The 22,243-nt window shown below is 35.8% G+C and overlaps 1 protein-coding gene across 6 annotated transcripts in view; it reads right to left on the bottom strand.

Annotated features, from left to right (window-relative positions):
• The window catches only part of CEP128 (centrosomal protein 128), a 180,884-nt gene that overhangs the window by 81,930 nt on the left and 76,711 nt on the right, over positions 1–22,243 (bottom strand). For all 6 annotated transcript variants that reach the window (XM_017813890.1, XM_017813892.1, XM_017813893.1 and 3 more), the window contains 3 exons: positions 7,856–7,933; positions 6,019–6,132; positions 2,251–2,359 (listed from right to left, as the gene is read on the bottom strand). In XM_017813890.1, the coding sequence (XP_017669379.1) occupies positions 2,251–2,359; positions 6,019–6,132; positions 7,856–7,933 (301 nt within the window). The remainder of the gene's footprint in view (positions 1–2,250; positions 2,360–6,018; positions 6,133–7,855; positions 7,934–22,243) is intronic.

Here is a 22,243-nt window from a genome sequence, read left to right as displayed (position 1 = left end):
GTTAATGTTAATTACTTTTCCTTTTAACTGTTTGCTGCATTGGCAAGGTTTTAGAAAAGATATATATGGAAGGAGATTGTTGTTCCCTTTTTTATTTTCTTATATTATTCGTCCTTTCTTCAATCACTTCTAAGATTCAATCTCAGGATCCCCCTCACAGATAATCAAATTATATCAAACGTGTCTTCTCTCCTTCCTGGTGCTCTCTACAAAGAGACCCATATTGGGAAGAAAGTTTCTAGTACTATTTATTGACTCGATAGTTTGTAAGGTTTCATGAATTTAAAAAAGATGGAATGAGGAAACATAAATCACAAAGGTTTGCAAACAGTTCCAAAAGGTAAATAAAAAAAAAGCCCAGTCCATTCTCTCCTAAGAAGATAGGAGATAATTAATCAGAGAAAATAGATGATGACATCTATAGGTAGTATTATTAAAAGCTACAGGAGATTTGGGAGCAAAGATCTCAAATTATACTTCACTGTCAAAGTCTCAAATTATAACTAATTAATATCATTACTGAAATTAAAAGTTCAAGGTTCACTATCATGACTGAAGTAGCTGACTTTATCATTTGCCACTCACTGGAAAATCCCCTTAGTGTTAATACCACCGCAGAATTTTCACTGTTCTCGGGAACTATAGCAACAAATTCAAAATACACATTTGACTGGTGAAGATCAGGTTCAGCATAAAGTGATAACAGGTCACTAACCAAAGTCTATGGAGTAATCCACATACCTTACTGCCATAACCACTAAGCAGTGAATTGAATCACTACTGTCTTTCATTCATCACTTATTTTTCAGATCCAGGAAGCTTAGTGCTTAGTGCTGATAAAAACAGTTGAATAAGAGAATAAATACACAGAACTGTTTAATCAGATTGGTATTCAGATCACATGGATCCTATTTCTCTTACAACTGCCTAAAATTTATTAAAAAGTTTTAAAGGAACAAAGTTCTAGCAAGTTCCACTCACGTTAAGCAATATAAAGACATTGTAATATTTTAGGAACATTTATGCTGTATTTTTAAATTTCAGTAAGTTTTTGCAGTGGAATCACTGTTGGAATTGTTGAGATTGGAAGTGACTGCTGGAGGTCATCTAGTCCATCATGCCTGCAAGGCATGGGTTACTTCTTTTCTATACCAAAAAGAGGCTGAACTGTACTTTGATTTGCAAGACTTTGACGGGGATGAAGTTTGAGATAAAGGAAAAATCAACTCTTAGTCAGGGTAAAGTGTTCCTGAAATACAGATGGGATGGAGGCATTTGCTCTTATGCTTTATGCCCATTATTGTTATTCAGTATGCTCTGTGAAAAGATACTAACCACAACCCACAGATTGTGAAAGGAAAAGAAACCAATTACCTTTAACCTCATCAGATCAACTCAAGACTTAGTAGTGAGCAGTAATGTACTGCAGCACTCATTCTAAGGTGCAGCAGTTTCAAAGTACAATGAAGCCTGAAATATGACTTACTACATAGAATGCTACTTACTGAATAGGTTGCCAGTACACAAACTGGCTATATTGAAAAGAAATGGAAGGTGATACCCTTCCGAAGAAAAGTATTCTGATACTCGTGTACTGATACGCTCAAAAAAAAACAAACCCTTAAAACCTTTTTTTTGTAAGTTATTTTTGACACTTTGCAAAGATGTGCCTGTACCAGATCAAGACCTACCATGTCCTATCTTTTATTGAGCAAGTTCCTGCTGTATCAGAGATCCTGTGACTTTACATGACCACAAGTTGTATATGCATGAGGGGATAGAAAGAACAGTTAACAAACACTACTGAAGTGGAAACAGTGAATTTAGCTTTTACTGTGAAAATGCTACACAAGCATGAGCCTAACTGGTACCTATGAAAGATCTGGGAAAGAACAGAGTTTAGGATGTCTCTGGTGCCTGAAAAGATACACAGCTTACAGAGGTATGATTCATCACGCAGAGATTCAGAATCCAAGTGCAGCCCTATTCTTTGGTACAAGTTTAAGTGATGAACAGAATACATTGTAGGTCCTAGTTAGAAAACCCCAAACAACTATCAGCAGGACGTAATGAAATACTTCCTAGACGAAAGCATCTATTCAGTATCTAAAGCTAAAACACAGAAGGATGCTTAAGATGGTTCTAGCACTTCTTTTTTGAAAAGTAAAGTGCCTTACTTTTTCAAGTAAAAAAGGTGTTACAAGAGAAGAATACGTTACTTGTAGATTTTTTCTGTGATATAATACTTACAGCCTGAATCTGAGAGCAGTGAGCTGGACAAAAAGTTGTTTTGAGTTTGCCAACTAGAAGAGTGAGGAGCCACTTCTATATCAGAAATCTCAGCATCCATTTTCACATCCTATGGGAGCCAAATAAAAATAATTTTATCTGTTACTATCAAGTAGCTGTAAACTTTAACAAAAAACATAGAGTAACACACATACAGGCATATGCTGTGATTTCACACATGCTGGAAAATACTGATTTGAATTCTCAGAATTCTCAGTATTGCAGTTAGGTTCAAACTAATTTGCATATGAATTTCATTCCCATTTCATCACTATAAACTGTCTGCAAAAAACTGCTTTGCCTTGAGAAAAGCATTAGTGGCATTGCAAGTCTTTGCCACTACAGTAAGTTGTAAAAATGCTCTCTTTTCAGTTCACATCACATCCACAGTTCAGGGCAAATCATAGTGGCAGGGTAGACATCAGTGAATGATGAATACCTAATCAGTTCACTGAAGTTCCACAAGTAAGTAGTAATAAATATTAAATGCATTTCCCCTGCCACTGAGGAAACTCAAACTTCATTGATTTCTCATATAAAAATACCTGAGGGTGCTTTTTAATTTTTTTGTTAAACCATTAAATAAAGTCTAAAGTACAATGCTACTGTTTATGACTAAACCTATACAGCATAGGAAAGTCACTTGGTCTATAAGCTAAGAAGAAAAGATAATTTTAAAAAGGTCATTTAAACAAAATCCCTGAAAAATCTCTCTTAGCTCAGCAGCAAGTAGTCTCCCATTACAATACCATCCAAAATAAGATTAAAAGTTTGGCATGGTATCCAAATTATTCAGTTCCTTGAAATGAGAAGAGGTAATAATGCACAAATGCATCAGTTCATAAAACACTCAATTTTGCTACTGAGTTATTATCATAAACAGGCTCAGTGAATTTTGTTAAAACATTTGCAATTTATCACTCATGCTGATACTAAGTTTTGTAAAATAAATAGAAAACAAAATAAAATTCAACATTAATTTAGAGATACAATGAACTTTTGTTCCATTACTGAAGAAGGATTTACTCCTATTAAGACTAATGGGAATTATACATATTAATCCCCTTATGTGCTGATGAGAGACTTAATACCTAAGGTGTTCATAGCACAATAACAACTTTTAAAGGATACAAAAAACTTTTTGTTGTTCCATTCTGCTTCCAGAAATGCTATCTTAGAACAGAGCTTTTAAACAAGCAAGGTGCTTCTACCAGTATCTGTGCACAAAATGGCTTTATCTTTATAGAAATTTTAACTTAGAGAATGTGTCTTTTCTCATGTGCTTCATGGGCAATTACATCTGCATGCTGTGTTTGACTAGATGGTCAATTATCTCTAGCTGGGAAACTGTCCTAAAATATTTGTATCTCTCCATAATAACATTTATCTTTAGTTTTCCTCTAGCTTCCTGTTTTGATTTAGCTTCTATTGGTACTCATTTGTAGTTATTTTATTTTAATATGTTATTTTTACCTTTTTCTTTTTCCCAATTTCTTCTTTATCTGCTATCACTTGGCCTTTTCTTAGTTGAAAAATCAAGATTGTTATACCTGATGGTATTCTGCCAGCCTCTGGCCTCCTTTTATTACTGGAAATCTTACACTTCAACACATACAAATAGCAATTGTGATTTTTCTGGGCTTCTAAGCAACAGGTATTTTATAGCCATCTGACAAGACTACAGAAGAGCAGGAAGATTGAGTGTGGACAAATGAAATCATAGGAAAGGAAGAAAAATAACTGCCTTCAGGGAAACATTCAACTGTGGTTTAATTTTTCCCCCTTAAAATGAAAAAAGGCTGGGACACAGGATTAGATCATGCCTGTCTAAGATTAATGTTGGCAAGCAAGCTGAAAGAAGTGCATTATAAGAAAGGCTAGAAAGAAGACCATAACACAGGAAAAAGATTAATTCCACAAGTAATTTTATCTAAAATGGTCAGCGTAAAAATTTAACAAGAAACATGCACTATCTTATCCCATACCTAATATCTGTCTACTTTGTTGCACAGAGACACTATGTTGTGTACAGAGCATGAATCAAAAATATCAGAAAGAATGAACTTTGATGCCTTCAAACCTACATTCTTCCAGCAATCAATTTTAGAGACTCCCAATTGACAAATAGTAAAATAAAAAAAATTAAACAACAATGCATTTGAGTTAGTTCCAAAGGAGGGTAAGAAAGGCAAGCATTAAAGAGCTTTTTAGTCTAAGCTAGCCTGATCACTGAAATCAGATTAGCACCCGTCTGTTACTTGGTTTGGAACATTCTGTTCTATTTGTAACAGCCATGACAGCAAAGAGTACTCTATGTCATGTAAAAACCCAATTAGGCCTGACTAAATGGAAGCCATTAAATGCTTTTCGTTGTCTAAAGAAAGAGGAAATATTGTTTTGGAATCAGCTTTATACTGGATTCTGAATATAGAGTTCAAATCACACAAGCTCAGCAAGTTCAGTCAGCTTAGTGCAACAGTATGTTCTACTATCAGCCGATGGCATTCCACTTCGCTTTTCAATGTTTTCTGAATTTCAATGCCTATTGATTTAGTAACTCTTTTGTGGAGGCAAGAGAAGTTCAAGAAACTGAAGATTATCATCAGCAACAGACTGAAAGTGAATGTGCCCTGTTTCTTCAATTCTTTCTTAGAGAAGAGCAAGATGGCTTTTTCAAGTAGCTTAATAGCTTCTTACAACAGCAACTTACTAAGCTAAAATATTCTGTATTTATCTTACCTTTTCCACTTTTACAAAGACATACTGGTAAGTATGTCCTCATTTTACAGAAGGAAGATGGCTACGGATGAGGTGGAGAACATAAACATATTAAAGTTTTGACAGAGTGTGTGTGATCCTAGATTTGAGCTCAACTGCTTAGAGATAGAGGTATGAGTCATTGCCAAAGAATCTGATTTGATTGAAATAAGTAGCAGAAATACTAGTAAGATTCTCTAGTTCTGATTACTTATTTCAATCACATCCATAAGAAATTGTAGTTCTGCTGAAGCAACCTGCTGTCACAATGACATGCAGCAAAGAGCGATATGATAATGAACAAGCTAATAAGATGAGAAAGAAAGTGTGTTAAAAAATGGAAAGGTGAACTCATTACAGGCAATGTTTCTAAACAAGAGCACTGGATTTACATTGCAGGGAGGTAGTTACTCATGTTTAGCTCTGCTATAAGTCCACTAAGTGACCTTTAGCAAATCACTTCCCTACCGTTTGCCTGGATTTCATTTGTATATGAAGAGGCATCATATCTTTATATTGTAAAGAATGTAAAGATCAACTACTGAAAAATTACTATAGGTGACCTACAAATTAATCATCCTTTTCATGGAGGAAAGAGGTTTCTATATCTATTTTTTACTTGAAAGGACAAGAGAAAATTGAACAAAACAATTAAAAAATTGCTATAGACAGAAATTTGATGAAGTAGGTAAACACTGCAGAGTATTAAGACACAGTAAGACACTTTTCTGTGAAATTTGAAAGATTTTTGTGAAGTATCCATGGCACTTTACAATGAAGGCAATATTTCTGTCATCAAATTTCACGCCATGCCAATATAGCTGCCATTCCGTCAGCCGTGGCAGCTATATTAAATAAAACATTTATGTGTGATTTTACTCTGTGTTTGTACTAGGAGTTAATATACATCAAATAAGGTTATGTTGCTGGTTGAAAGCAATTGGGACACAAAAGTGGAGTACACACACATACCTTGACTTGCTGGTCTCCTTGCTTTGAATCTTCCAGCTGTTGCTGTAAAGAACTCACTATCTCTTTATACTTCATATACCTTTCCTCGATCATCTCCCTTCGGCAATGGGACTCCTAGAAATGATTGAAAAATCTAGATGATTTCGCAATGTGAAAATTAGTTAGTGAATGTTGTCTGACTGTTGTAAACACAGGTATTGTCAAGGATTTTCCATACAGCAAGAATGAGTTAAATATTAACTTTCAGAGGCTAAAATACAGGGGCCATATGAAAGCATAATGTTCTGTACAGAAAAATAATGGTAAAATAAAAATAAGTTAAAATGGAAATGGTCTCATCCTTAACTGGTGAATGACTACTTGTAATTCTTTCCAAAACTCAGCAATATCATACCTTTTAACAAAGAAATTCTGTAATGGTGAAAAATTAATTATAGTACTGTAGAAACAAGCACTTGAAGAAAAAAAGGTTCTAAGGATATGGACTAAACAGTATTTTCAATAAGAAAACATAATGCTTCTCACTGAACAAGCTAATGATTTACTTGAATTAAGAGAACTCCAAGATAACCTGTGAGGTTTAGCAAAGATTTACTTTCTCTATCCTTCTCTCTTCCTATGAAAACATTAAGGGAAGAACTGGCTAGAAGTGGAAGACAATGACTGGCTTTGAAACACTTCACTCATGCGTGCCATTTGAGAGTGAAACGTGCTATTGTACAAAAAAATCCAGTGTTATTTTTGAATAGAAACATTAATGAAACTCTAATCTGACATCCTTCTCACAGCAATGTTAAGCAAGAAAGGGCAAGTGTGAAGAAGGGTGTAGATACCCCACATTCAAGCCTTTGCTTTGCCTGCTGAGAGCAGAATTTTTCCTTTAGCAGAAAGAGAAGACAAACACCAACCTCTGTCAGAGCAAAAAAAGCTCTTCTGGAAATATCTGCACATGAAAGTAAAACTATATATCTCAATGATATTTTTTGTAAAAAAACCCAAGCATTTTAACCAGCATTTCCATTCCTAACTCTGTTAATGATGACAGCAATAAAATTATTAGCTGATGACCTCAGGCAAGAACATTTAGAATAAAGAGTGCTCCAAGCAATTATCTTTTGAAATTTTTATTACTACCTCAGGATGAAAAATTCGATATAGAAAATCAAATGCAAATCATTATGCATTTGTTGATCTGTGGTTTACCACTGATTTAAAATTTATATTTTCCAAGGAGGTTCCAAACCAACTTCATATATGGAAAGTAATTATGGCATAGGGGTTTAGCCACTTAGCTACTGAAGATCTAATCTGAGGCTTATCATTCTTGACAGTATGTCACCACTACTGTCAATATGTTTCAGTGTGTCCAAACACACCCTGATTTGATAGTGGAACTAAGAAAATAAATTATAATTATTGTCATTACGTCAAAACAAACAAAAAGCTGTAAAGGTCATCTATCTTTGCTCATTATGTTAAATATTGAAATAATTTATCTAATTACAAAAATTTCATTTTTTAACATGTAATATCAGAATTTACCACTCAACACAAATATTCTGGACCAGTAACGAGCACATGACCCATTATGCCCTGTTATCAACGTTTGCCTACATTTTGGAGAACCTCACTAATGTTACTATTTAGAACTAAATTTATAGCCTCAAATAAACCTGTATAATCATGAAAATTAATTTCTGTATGTTTTTGTCTATATAACATGTGCATATACAATTGTAAATATCTTATTAAACAATTTATCTGTACATTTAGAGAGAAAATTAATTAACTAAAATATTTTACAACTACTGAAAGAGTCAAATAAAGTCCTTCTCACTCTAGTATCTTTCAAATCTTCTAACAGGCTCAGTTTCTCAGGAACAGACTCCAGATGGTCTAAAGCTGCTCGAGTGCTCTAGAGAACAGAACACAAGTTAAAACATAAAAAAATAATCAATTCTTTCCTCCATATCAAACATTAAAGCCCTATTGCAGCTATGGAAACAGGTTTATAGGTACGTATGTGTCTGTAAATTGAACAGGTCAACAGTAAACAGGTTGTTAAGGAAAATAGTCACATTAAAACACATAGCACAGCTTCCTTAATTTGAATCTCCATGATCGGTTACCAGTTTATTGAGTAGAACAATACTTATCTACAATTTTGGAGTTTATGTAGCCTTCAGAATGAAATTTTCTTTTATTGCACTTCAGGGAGTAAAGTACATTTAAAATAGTAAAAACATCCTTCTATTTTTTTTCAAATACAAATATATGCAATGAGCCCTTAGCTAGATACAGAACAATCAAATTTCCTGTTTTTGGTTTAGACATATGGTAGGTACTGCTGAAAAATGAATTATCGCTCTAGGGAAAGTTAGGGTTGGACTCAAGATTTCACATCCACACCCAAAACACAAAAATCTAGTCTATTGCAAGCTGCAAAGAACTGAAGAAAGTAAGTATCATGGTTTTGGTTTTGGACACAGATGAAGTTGGTTGGTCATGCATAAAGAGTAGTCATGCTCCATAGGCCAGATGCCTCTGCAGCTTCTCAAAGGTTGTCCTTCTATTATTTGCTGAAGAGCCAGTAAAACCAGTACTGTTTGCACTTTCTGAACAGTTGGTATTTCCTCCAGAATTCTATAAATCATACCTCTTTGGATAAGGTTCTGCTAACCTGGTATTCAATCTACCAATAATGGGGTTCATTAACCATATTACTGCCTTGGTACTTTAAAGGAAAAATCTATAAAACAAATAAAATTCATCAATCCTGAAGTCAAATATCATTATGGTGTAAAGGCTATGCAAACTGAGTTAATTTGCCCTTAATTACAAAAGCGCTGTTACTAGTCTTGGAAAGTCTCAATCTGACCGACATGAAAAACATTCCATTTAGATCCCATATTTAAGATCTGAAGAGACTAAATATTTCAGTCACAACAGGATAAGAAAAATCAATGGGAACCTCTCAGCCCAAGTGCAATCTACTCAAAAAGATGGAGATGACAAGTGGAGAACTAGAATGGAACAGAGTAACATAAATGCAGACACAATATCAACTTAGAAGCAATGATGTCTGCTTTGTTGTCACTTCCAAACATTCAGTTTTTAAGACTGTAAAAAACATTTTTCCCATAACAAACAAAGGTCAAGTTTCATAAACAATGGGGTTCATTTTTTACAGAGAGAGTAATCAGATACTGGAATGGACTGCCCAGGGAGGTGGTGGATTCACTGTCCCTGGAGGTTTTTAAGATGAGACTGGATGTGGCACTTAGTGCCATGGTCTAGTAACCACGGCGGTGTTGGATCAAGGGTTGGACTCGATTATCTCAGAGGTCTTTTCCAACCCCATTGATTCTATGCTTCTATGATTTGCAGTTCACAGGACTGAAATTGTAACTGATATTCAGTCCCAATAAACTCAACTAGGTAGAGAATGTGAGACTCGTTCTTCTGTAATTACATATATGCAAAAATATTACGTACACAGAAGTATTTCTCTATTTTCTGTAATTAGGAAAAATTTGTACTGACAGATAATATGCTGACAATATTAGGGCATATTTCTATAAAACAACCATATGGTTAAATCAGTTTTCCAAATATTTGGAGGATCTTTTCCTCTGAGACTATTAAGTTTCAAATAATAACTCCCATTTTCTAGGAATAAATTTTGACCCTTAGATTATATGCTTAGATAAAAAAGACTCTCTTATCCCACTGTTACATTCTGCATTAGGAACGCAAAATGCAGGAGAGAAATATTTGGGAATTCCCAAATCTGACCCTTTTATCTCCGGATAATTTCTATACTTCACAGTAGAGTAGATGATGCAGTGCAGAAGAGAAAAAGAATACATTACAGTTAAATGTGCTAGAACAATAACATTATCACAGGTAAAGGGAAAGAATTTTACAAGAGGGTTGGATGAATTGTTGCTTCAAGAACAATAGGAAGAATAAACCACCTACAAAATGGGGTAAAAGGACTGACCCGCAAGCAAGGATATTTTTAGATTTTAAGAAGTACAGGAAGAACTGTCAAAAGTGAAACAGAGTAAAAGAAAGATTTTAGTCATTTAGTGAGAACAGGCAAACAGAAATGAGACAGGGAAAATAAGGTGAGGATTGTTTAGGTAAGAACACAAAACCAGAATGAGTCGTTTTGCTTTTCTTTTATACTAACACATTCATTCAGTTAGATTTTTAAAAATTTACAGAATTATACAAGAAAAACTATATGAAGTTATGCCTGAAAGATAGGTAAGTTATAATAAATAATATAATATGCTTCCTTAAATGGGCAGCATTGAGGATGCACAGTATGAAGAAGTCCCTAATAGCAACATCGAATGCTGCCCATGGCAAATGTTGTAAAACGCCTTAAAGGACAGAAAGGTGCCTACTTGTGTCGACTTGCAGCAAATAAAGTAGAGCAAATCAATTTTGCAAAACTCAAAGTTAGAATTAGTAAAGGTTACTTCTTCCAGCAAGAAAGCATCTGCTGCATGAGAAAGGAAGTTCAGTGAATTTCACACTTAGCTAGCTGTGTTTGGACCAAAACTACCATTTATTATCTTCATAAGAAGTCTTATATTTTAATGTGTAACTTAACTTGTAATAAGATTTTTTTACTTGAAAAATTCACCTAAGATTTTATAAAGAAAAAAGAGAAAAAAATTACTTTTTCTGTAACATGTATGGTTCTTCACCAAAAAATAATTACAGAATCTGCAGTTACATATTAATAAAGAATATATAAAATGGATTCTTCTTCATATTTCTAGACGCAATCAAGCAGGAGGCCTACACATTACATTTGAAGTGGTTTTCACAGATTATAGTGTAGAAATGTTTTTATAGCTATAAAATAGCTTCTTTCTTCTTTTAATTTTTCAAATGCCTCTAAACATCTCCGCTTGAAAGTAAAATTGCCTAGCGGTATCTATCAATCGCTAATGTTTTCCTCTTATAAGAATCAACCATTTCACTTTTACCATGGTGAAGCAGTATTCATTCGTATTTTGTGCTTCTTTTACAGTGGCCATATGTTCATCAAAGCAGAGATTTTACACACCATTAACTTATGATGAGATGCAATGTTTGCTGCTTCTTCCCAAAGTAGCCCCTGGTACTGGTCTGTATGTGGGTTTCTAAGCTGAGACAACAGACCCTAAGGAACACAAACTTAACTATATGTGAAACAAAATACTGAATCCTAATGTTCAGCCATGATCTTAGTATCACACTGATCTGATGGAGACATGTCCACAAAGTTTTTTTACTTTGAACACCAGTAACTCCTCTACCCTGTCAGAAATACAATGCTTCCTCACAGGAAATAACCCCAAAATTGTAACACCCTGCAATCTCTCTTCTTGGTCCAGCACCAAATTAAACTACAAATATTTTAAACTTATGGTATGTATTACCTAACACATTTTGCTAAAGTCTTTTACTTATGAACTGCAGAAAAATGTAAATTTGAGATGTCACATAGTTGAAATAAAGTTTTCTGGGACACAGGACAGACTTAATGGAGTGGCTCCTCATCATTATATACTGTACATTCAATTTATAGCATTTTTTTTCAACTACAAAGATTTTTTCATTTCCCCCCACTATGCCCCATTTTAATAAAGATGACCTGTGATCTATTCTGAGCAAAAAAAGGAACTTAGGCCCTAGGTATAAGCCCATGCCTTAAGCCATCCTATTTTTCAATTCTTTCTCTAAATTCCAATGCCATGACCTCATGTCTGTAAACAAATTTAAGGAAGATGTTAATCATCTGTTCTTCCAAAGTCTCTCTTAAATATATCCCCTTTATTTCATGCACTTGTTGTAAAAGAAAAAATAAATTAACTAAATTTCCACTAGTCCTTATTAGCTACATTATTAAATGTAATCTTGGAAGCAGAAGATCAGCCTTTGCATTATATGCATACTCAGCCCTTGGTTTTTTGGTTTTGTTGAGAATCATGGGGATAAAGGATGACATAGGCTACTTGGATTTCTGAAAGGTGTTTTAGATTCCTAAAATTTAAACCTAACTTCACACTCAAAATGATGGGCTCTAAGCTAACCGTTACTACTCAGGAAGTACACCATGGGGAAATGATACATATTACCAAGAACCTGCTAACTCAGTGCTCAGTATCGATCAGAAAAGCAAAATCAACACTCAATTTAATCAGGAAAGGAAAAAAAAGCTACAGATACTAACTATTACTGAGTATGAATCCACTTGCACCTTGACTATTGAGTGCAGAGATGGACTTTTATCTCAGAAGAGAAACACAGAAAGGTCAGAGAAGTACAATAAGAATGATCAAAGCCATGGAGTACCGTTTCCAAGCAAGAAATTATTAAATACACTTACTCTAAAGAACAGGACTCTTCAGCCAGGAAGCGAGATGCATGAGGGGAATAATAACCAATTTGCACAAAATCACATAAAGAAGTCACATAAAGATGGAAAATTTTATATGGCTTTAAGCAGAAAACTGTGCAATTTAATGAATGAGGAAGACCATGGAGCAGTTCCAAATTCATAGAAATTTCATTTCAGTCTGTATGTCTTTGAGCTTTGAACAGCCGGAATCAGAAGGAATGACTGGGAAACAAAATATATGTCAGTCTTGATCATACAGTCTTCCCTAAGCATTTTATTTTGACTATTGTTGTGATGTCTATAGCTGGGTTAGAGTGACCTTTGCTCTAAACCAGAATGGTTCCTTTTATATTCTAAAATTCTCACAGTCTTCTGAGCAGTTTGTGGAGTGACATGAATTACTCATATGCAAACATTTTCAGGGACAGAAATGTGTGCCTCTCCCATAAAACTGATGAAAAGAAAGGTAGTGATGTGCAAATAAAAACAGAAAACGAAAAAAAGCCAAGTTTGTTAGGGGAAATGCAATAAAGAAGGTGAGAATAAAACACACTGTTGAATGGGAGGGAAAAGTGATGAAAGAGCTTCTAGCTGGCCTACAGAATTAAGGGTAATTCTGGTAATTAATGAAATGCACAGCAACCTCCTCAACATGGTTCAAATGCCACACTTGTATCATTAATGACTGCACTCTATTCTATTAAAAGAGATGGATTTAGCCACAAAGATAAAATGTGAAAAAGGATGTTAGAAGCACCTGACACAGGGGGCAATTAAGTACTGTTAATTTTTTTCCCAGAAATTGGAAAGCCCTATGTCATAATGCATACAAATAATCCTAAAGACAGCGGTCACATCTGTCTGCTTATGTTTAACAGGCAACAGCAGGCACTGACTGACTCATTGCACCGATGGTACTGATAAGAGGAAGAAGCACCGGTTGTACTGACTGAGGAAGTATAAATGGTATTTTACTTAACAGCAGTCTCTTCCATAGACTGAGTACTATTAATCTTTCTGGTTTTAAAATAAAGGCTATTTACTTTAAAAAGGGGCGTTCTATGTTTTCACAGAGAATGATAAAACAAATTACTTATTTTCCATGACTTCATACAAACACTTTGATGTTTAAACTGCATGTGAACAGTTAATCCTCCTATATTGATGTGTTCTTGGTGATAGATAGTTTCACACTGTCTCAAGGGACAGATCCAAATCAAAATCAGACACATTTTATTTTTAGTCTCAAAGCTGCAATGCTAAATGCAAATAAATCAAAGCAGGTTTGTATATAGTACTCTTGAAGTTTGCCTTTATAGTCGATATATTGAAAACATATAAATATAAACCTAACTTCATTTACTTTCAAGTACAGTGCTCCTTTCTTTTCTGAGGTAGGTAAAAACAAACGGCTATCTGTATTGTACAGATATTTTTTTAAAATTAGAGTTGACTAAAGTACCAGTTACCTAATCCCCAAAGATTAGCCATTAAAAGATTAAATGCGATGTAATTTTAACTGACTGCAATGCATGTCAGCAGGCACTTACTCACAAATCAGATGAAAGATATAATGTTAGAGGTGACCTACAATGACTTATTTTTAAATGACCGTAGCATATTGGATACTTAAATAGCAAGAACAGGATGCACTCAGCATGTATAAAGGTATCCTTTGCTTTCCCTGTTAAGATCCGTAAAAGTGTCGACTTTGCTCTCCAGCTCTTGACTGAGACATCATATGCTCTTCTTCTACACAGTGTGGGTCTGCTTAGGAAGCCTGAGGTGCCCTGCTGACTTTCATATGCCAGGCAAACTCCATGATAGCTGGGACATTCTGTGCATAGTACATCATATATTGAGAGGGAACACAGAAAACAAAAAAATGTGTTTTGTACCTTTATATTCCATGTATACCATTACTCCAATTGTACCACCGTTTTTATGATTTCAGCACATCAAGAATCAATTTTTCTATACAAAGGCAACACATACAACTTTATCAAGTTACAAAACAGGCATGTTCAATTAGCTTTTTTTCTATGCTATACATCGTTTCATGAAAGTTTTAACAAGTAAGATTTTTTTAAGCAAAAACTACAGTTAAACTAATGAAAGACAAATGATCTTTGCTAACAAAAGCATTGCAAATGTCAAACTAATTGAACATTTAATTTAAGACTCCAGATGTTTTTGAATGGGTTGGACCACATTTTAATTAAGGGAGCTTCATGGATGCTTCCTTTCCTGTTTGCAATGGCATGGACTGTCTCTTTTCTCATTCATGAGTACGTGAATTCCCTGTGCTAACTAGGGGAACTGCTTACATGGGAAAATATTAGGAAAGGGGTTTATGAATTTTCAGTTGTTTGATGCATACCAGCAGCTGAAAACATGGAGGAAACAGTGTGGTCTTTTGGCAAGACAGGTTTCTGTGAATCATCAGCTAGTGCTCCAAGTATTACTGAGCATCTGTAAGACTAGTTTTTGAGAATCTATTCTTTATCGCTTATTAAGATTTTGATCAGAGATATCCAGACATAATTCCCGGAAGTTAAAAGAAATATAACACAAGAGAAGAGTGTGTAAAGCAATATTAGGGGGAACAGATTCTTAAAAGGCATGACTTCCCTGTTGCTCATTCTTGAATGCCATCTTCAACATTATGGAGCATTGCAGGATAAAAATCTTCACATGTAATTTATGTTAAAGTTTTGTCTGCTAACAGTATTTCATCAAACCTTCCAGAAAGCACTACAAAAATTTAATTAACACAGCCTTCAGGGGAAAGAAGAAATACTGTTCGATTTTTCAGGTCAGAAAAATTGAAATACAAAGAGAATTCTGACGGTTGTGTTCCTAAGGTTATAATTAGATCAAATATAAAACATTTAAATCTAAAATTAAGGACATAGCAGCACATTAGAAACATTTAGTCAGTAGTCTGCTGTCAAACAAAATTCAAGTTATTTTGTGATATATAAACCAAACCAATAAAAATAAAGCAAGCACGCTATACCACATATATCTATGCCTTCAGAAGTTATAAACCTCCTATTCTGTGGAAGAACTCATAGATACATATTCCCCAGATGAAAGAGCAACATAATTCATATGAGGAGCAGCTGAAGGAGTTGGGGTTGTTTAGTCTGAAGAAAAAGAGGTTCAGGGGAGATGTTATTGCTCACTACAGCTACCTGAAAGAAGCTTGTAGTGAGGCTGGGATTCGCCTCTTCCCCAGCCAACTAGAGGGGACTGGGCATCTCTCCTGTGAGAAAAGGCTGAGAGAGGTGGGATTGTTTAGTGTGGAGAGAAGGCTCTGGGAAATCTCATCAATGAGTACAAGTACCTGAAGGGAAGGCGTAAAGAAGAGGGAGCCAGGCTCTTTTCAGTGTTGCCCAGTGACAGGCAGTGGGCACAAACCGAAACACATGAGGTTCTTTATGAACACAAGAAACGCTTTTTCACTGTGAGGGCAACGCAGCACTGGCACAAGTTGTCCAGGGAGGTTGTGGAATCTCCATCTTTATATGGAGATACTCAAAAGTCAGCTGGACGCAGTCCTGGGCAACTGGTTCAGGGTGACCCTGCTTGAGCAGGGGGACTGGACCAGATGACTGGTAGAAGTCTCTTTCAACCTCAACCATTTTGTGATTCTGTAATATATTATATTTCTGATATCACTGTTAGAGAAACTATGAAACCAAGTTGGTAGACATGCATGGTGATTTTCTGTCAATAAACAAATACAAAACTGTCATCCTGACCATCAAACAAAGAGTAGCTTAATAAAATTCAGTTACCTACATTCTGTAACTTGCCTCTTACAAGCAATTTAGCACTTAATTCCTAGGTCAAAAATTTAAATATTTAAAAAATACACAGACAGATATTATTCTTGATTATGCTTATCTGTAAATTGATATTGTACTGATAGAAGCCTATTCAACCTAAGGCAACTGAAGGCCCACACTAAGACCTTAAATCATCTTGTATGGGAGCTGCTTTATGCTGATGACGCCGCCCTTGTTGCTCACACAGAAGCAGCTCTGCAGCATTTAACATCCTGCTTTGCAGATGCTGCTGAGCTCTTTGGGCTGGAAGTCAGCTTAAAGAAGACTGAAGTTCTCTATCAACCTGCACCTCAGGAAGTCTTCCATCATCCCCACATCACCATTGGCCAATCAGAGCTAGAATCAGTCCAGCAGTTTAATTACCTAGGTGGCCTCATCTCCTCAGATGGTAAGATTGATGGGGAGTTAGACAACAGGTTAGCAAAGGCATACAGTGCCTTCGGAAAGCTTCATAAGAGAGTATGGTGAAATAAACATTTGAAGAAAAGTACAAGATCAGTTTTACAGAGCCATTGAGCTGTCTACTCTCTTATATGGATCTGAATCATGGGTCATCTACCGCCACCACCTGTGTCTCCTAGAACGCTTCCATCAATGCTGCCTCCGTACAATCCTAAACATTCACTGGTCAGATTATGTGACCAATACATCTGTTCTAGAACAAGTAGCAGTCACAAGTATTGAGGCCATGTTGATGAGAACACAGCTGCGATGGGCAGGGCACGTCTCAAGGATGAAGGACCACCGCCTCCCTAAGATCCTGCTTTATGGTGAACTTGCCACCGGTTGCCACAAGAGAGGAGCCCCAAAGAGAAGATACAAGGACTCCCTGAAACAACATCTCAGCCTTGGCCATATTGATCAACGTAACTGGTCTACTCTGTCCTCCAATCGGGAGGTCTGGAGACACACCATCTATAACCCTGCTGATGCTTTTGAGAAAGCACGCAGGATCACTCTCGAGGAGAAGAGACAACACAGAAAGAATCGTGCCTTGCAAAATATACCACCTAAGGAGTCTTTCTGCTGTGCCTTTTGCAACCGGACGTGTCTATCTCATATTGGCCTTTTTAGCCACCAGCGGGCTTGTAACAAACGTGGGTAGTGCCCTTCCCAAATCTTTGTTCGCGAAGCCTAGCCATGATGAAATTTAGTAGTCAAAGTCTCAATGCAATTATATAAATATTTTCAAAAATACATCATTTTATTTCTTGCATTATTTAGTAATTATTTTTTGCAAAATATTGAAGAACATTTCTAATACAGCATAATTTAAAAATCATGTTATATATCATTTTTTTGAGGAAAGGAGGATTAGGAAGGCAATATTAGAAATATACATATATGTTTAGCTTGTGGACTTTGTGCCTTAAATGAAATTCATAAATCAGAAAATCTTATAAATCTATTTATTCCGCATTTTTGGTTTCCAATCTGAATCCCTGAACTAAGCAGAAAGTGAGAAGTAAGTATGAATGGCAGAGAAAGGCAATTGTTGAAAAGCGCATACCCTTAGCAGCAAAAGAAATTCTTTTGCAGTAAAAAAAGTCAAAACGTTGGCAGAACAAAACTAGAGGTGCTGTATTAGCAAAAAACTGAAAGAACAAGCAAAGCACCAAGTAGTAGAGGGCAGAGGATGGACAAGTATTTGGGTATTAAATAAGAGCAATAGATTTGTAGGGTAAGAAGACAAGATCTAGGAAGAAGGAAAGAGAAAGGTGAGCATCACGAGAAAAGAAACAGCTGGCTGCAAGCACCATCAGGAGGCAGAAGTTACTTGGTGGGAGTGAGCAGAGGAAGGACTCAGTGAAGCCCCGCAAAGGGAAGTGGCACACTGGCTCGCGGATGAAAGGAAAGGAAAAGGCGAGGCAGGCAGGACAGAGGATCTCAAACTGCTGCTCCTCTCCTGGTCATTTTTATAAGATCAAAGAATGGGTGCATCCTGGGAGGACCAGAAGACCTTTGATGTAATGGTAGTTTTGGCAAGACACTACAGAAGCAAAACAAGGGGAAAAGAAAGTATTAACCCTTAGATTCAAGATTTCCTAAACATTCATACACACAAAGTACGAAAATAATGAATTAATCTCAAGAGCTAACAGCAAGATTTACTTATTGATGGAAGGCACATTGAGAGATAGAGTGAGCATGTTAAAATGGATGGTGTCAGGCACTTACATAATCTCTCTGTGAAATGTATTGGGTATTGTCATCCTTCCAATTCTTCTTTTAAATTGGATGATAAACCAGAAAACTGATGCAAATTTGAGCCTGCTACTACAGAGAATAATCTAATAGCTGAGTGCATGCAGACAGAAATTTGTTTTACTGTTATTCAAAACCTTACTTTCTTCAACATAAAAATGAGTTACAAGACACAGAAATGTTCGTTCTGAAAAGGAAACTCATATTTAATAACAATTTTGCCAGATACTTACAGCATTACTGGAGTTAACCTAGATTTATGGACATTGTAACAAAAATTTGAATTGTGTCCAGAAAAGTCAGATCCAAGTATTCTAAGAAAGTTGTAACCTCACTTCTGGGTTCTCTACAGAAAGCAGTAAACTGTTTTATTGATCAAAGGATATAGAACGCATATGTTCACTGGAATAACTTGAGGATGTGGTTGATTTCAAATTAAATTTTGCAGTCTTTTAAGTCAGACTAGTACTGCTAAGGCAGAGGAATATGACTTGCAGAGTATGCTCACAAAGAACAGTGGGTAGTTTATAGAAACCCACTGAAGTCACAAGCACAGCATAGTAACAGTGTACACCTATAAAATGCATCCTGACCTCTTTATGAGAAATACATACACTTCCCATTGTAGCCACATCTCAGAATACAAAACAGATTTTCCCCCAAAAAAGTCATACACCTTTTTCTGTAAATAACATAGATCCAAATCCTGTATGTCAGAACTAAGCTACACTCAAGAATAAAGTAAATCACCTTATTTAAAGATAAAATCATACTCATTCTCATAAAATGTCAGACTACATAATTGATTACTAAAGTAACAAAGAAAATTACTTGTTAGTAGCTATGAAATAATTAAATTCACTTCATTAAACAGCATTAAACTAAAAAAAAGAGCCAAACACATAACCTCTAGGTACCCAAAACCTCAGTTTTGCCTGTACTTGTTACCCTGGCACTTCTCAAGAGTTGAAGGATTATTCCAGAGAACACCTTGATTCTTCAGCTCCTTTTAGATTCACTAGGGAGTCTGTCTAATTAACCCTGTTCTTCCTTCTTACCTTCCAGCTTCTGCTCCTATCCTCCACTACCTATTGAATCATATTGCAAAATTGATTCGATTGAAGAAAAAGAGCCAAAAAATCCCAAAGCTTCTTTGATGGGTAGTATTTTTTCTCAGGTTCCTTAAGGGAGTGATCAGATCATGCGTCATATCTTGAAAGAGGGTGGTAATACAGCACTTTTTTTGGGAACCAGGAGTTGGCTAAGGAAATAGAAGACCCAAGAAACTGTCTGGCACAGTAAACAGGAGATGGAGCTTCCAGCTCAAACAGACTGCTGAGAGGAGAAGGAGCTGACAGGGCTCAGAGATGAGGCAATGGACCCCGTAGTTTGCAGCAACTCACAAAATCACTGAGTTAGATTAAGGTAGGCCTGGAAGGCTTATTCACCCAGAGCTCTAAAATGAATCTGAAAGGTTTGGGTTACATTTCCTTCCCAATTTTTTTTATTAGCTAAATTGCCAAGTTCATCACATGGCCGCTACAACAATTTTACTGGCAAGTGTAAGACTTAGAAGTGAGCAGATTGTAGAGAAAGGGAGGAGTGTAGGAGAGTAGTTCTGGAGACCTGATGTTTTCCTATGCATTTTGTATAGTGTATGGGCGCGCGTGCGCGTCTCTTCCCTTCTTTTTCACCTTCTTGTATCTTGCATCTTGTGAATCTCATGAAGCATCACTGTCAAAATTCTAAGAAAATGCTTTTTGTACACAATTTAAACATTTTTTTCACTAAGGACTCTGTTTGAATTTAATACCTTACATCTCTATTCCATTTCCATTTTCTATAACCTGAATCATCACAAAATACTTAACTGGTACTTTTTTTGATGTCATGCTCTGAGCATTCAAATAACAGTTGATACGAAAATTATACAAATATATAAGTATCGTAACTACTATGTACTCATAAATGCTACACAGATATACAGCTATGCAGACATACACACTAGAAATTTAAAGATTCTTAAGGATCCCTTAAACAGTAAGCCTTATTCATTCTTTTACTCAAGGTCTTTTCTATCATAGCTCATCCTGACACATTCAGACTGTGTGAGCATTACTCCTCTTTTCTAGATCAGTGAAGGGGGGAGAGGAGAGAGAGAATGCTGCCATCCTCAGAACTAAAACAGAGATATAAAGGTTAAACCCACTTATTATTTCAAAGCATTCACATCAGCAATCTAACATCTGACTTTTGAATATACTTAGCAACTACAGATAGCCAAAGCTCCCACTGAATTTAGCTATTAGTAAATTGCATTTCTGTAAATCAGGCCTCAAAAATCACAAAATCAGACACCCAGAAAATGAGAAACACAAAGTAATTAAACATATTTGAAAAATTCAGTTTAAGTTATTTGCCTGACATCACAGAGGAAGTTTATGGCAAAAGTAAAATGAATGCCTTGGGAGTATTCAGCAACCTCAGTGATGACCATACTTGTCATGTTAGCAATCTCAGGGCTTAACACTACATATCTTCTTAAATCAGCAATAACATAATATAATAATGGCCAGTCTTCGCGAGCGAAGATTTGGGAAAGGTCATTAACCCTTCGAGCCTGCGCAGTGGATTTTTTAGGTGAGACACAGCGTGCGCTGAACTGAGCCCACCCTTTAATCCTGAGGTTCATCTGCCGGGGCCAAGCAAGCTTGGACAGTGGCAGTGAGGTCCCCAGGACGTAGGTAATTGATATATTATAGCAATAACAAGAGTGCTAGGATTTAGCATCACAAATTTGTATTCATGAGTCACCTACCAACTTGCATTAAGAAAGAAAATTATATTTTACTGATAATAATCCTTTTCTTCTATCTGAGCAGTAACTTACAAATCTTCCTTTTAAAAGTGGGAGAGATTGGAAGCATAAAAATGAAAAAAGCTCCATAAAAAATAGAAACAAACACTGTCACAAAATATGGACTGAATTTGCATGATCCTGTGCTATTTGCAAGCAACTATCCTCTGCCTGTGTCAAAATGGCTGTGGGAGCAGAAAGGACAAGGAATTTGCAGGCAGTTTAACTCATGGTTTGTGAGAAATGGCTGACAGTGGATACATGCCTGACTGGTTGTCATGTAAGCAAACCATGAATAAGAGATGACCCTGAACAGAATTAATGTCCTGTTGACACTCTTGACACTCACATAGCACTATGTGAAGTGCCAGGACATTGAATGCAAGCATCAGCTTCCTACTTCCATAAGGCAAGATTTCCAGCATGACACTTTGAATTCCAAAGGGCCTTTTATGAGTGAATGCATGCATTTTAAGATGTTGAATATATTTTAAATATATTTTTGAAATCAAAAACTGTTTTCAGAGATGTACAAACCATCAGAGAGAACAAAATTATAATTTGCACTGGTAAATTTTAGAAGTTTATATTTGCAGTATTGATAATGTCTCAGTAGTGGTTTCTTTAGATGAAATTTTCTGGATTGCTCATGAAAAGAAACTATGGGCCTGATACATACAATTCGTGATGTATTACTGGGCATTCATATATAAGAAGAAAGCCTTGTTCAGAAATTATAGGACAAGCTGAGCGCCATTCCAGCTATTCCACCTGACAGAGTTACTAGCTTGGGACATCTGGATAATCCAGCTCCATTCATGGCATGTACAAGCATGAAGTTTTGTCCTTCAAACTTAGGATCTTATTAAATTATATTCATTAATGATTAAAATTATATTCCTTTAT

The sequence above is a fragment of the Lepidothrix coronata genome, unplaced genomic scaffold (assembly GCF_001604755.1).
Source record: "Lepidothrix coronata isolate B3197 unplaced genomic scaffold, Lepidothrix_coronata-1.0 Scaffold43, whole genome shotgun sequence".
Lineage (NCBI taxonomy): Eukaryota > Metazoa > Chordata > Aves > Passeriformes > Pipridae > Lepidothrix > Lepidothrix coronata.
This window is presented reverse-complemented; position numbering and strand designations above follow the sequence as displayed.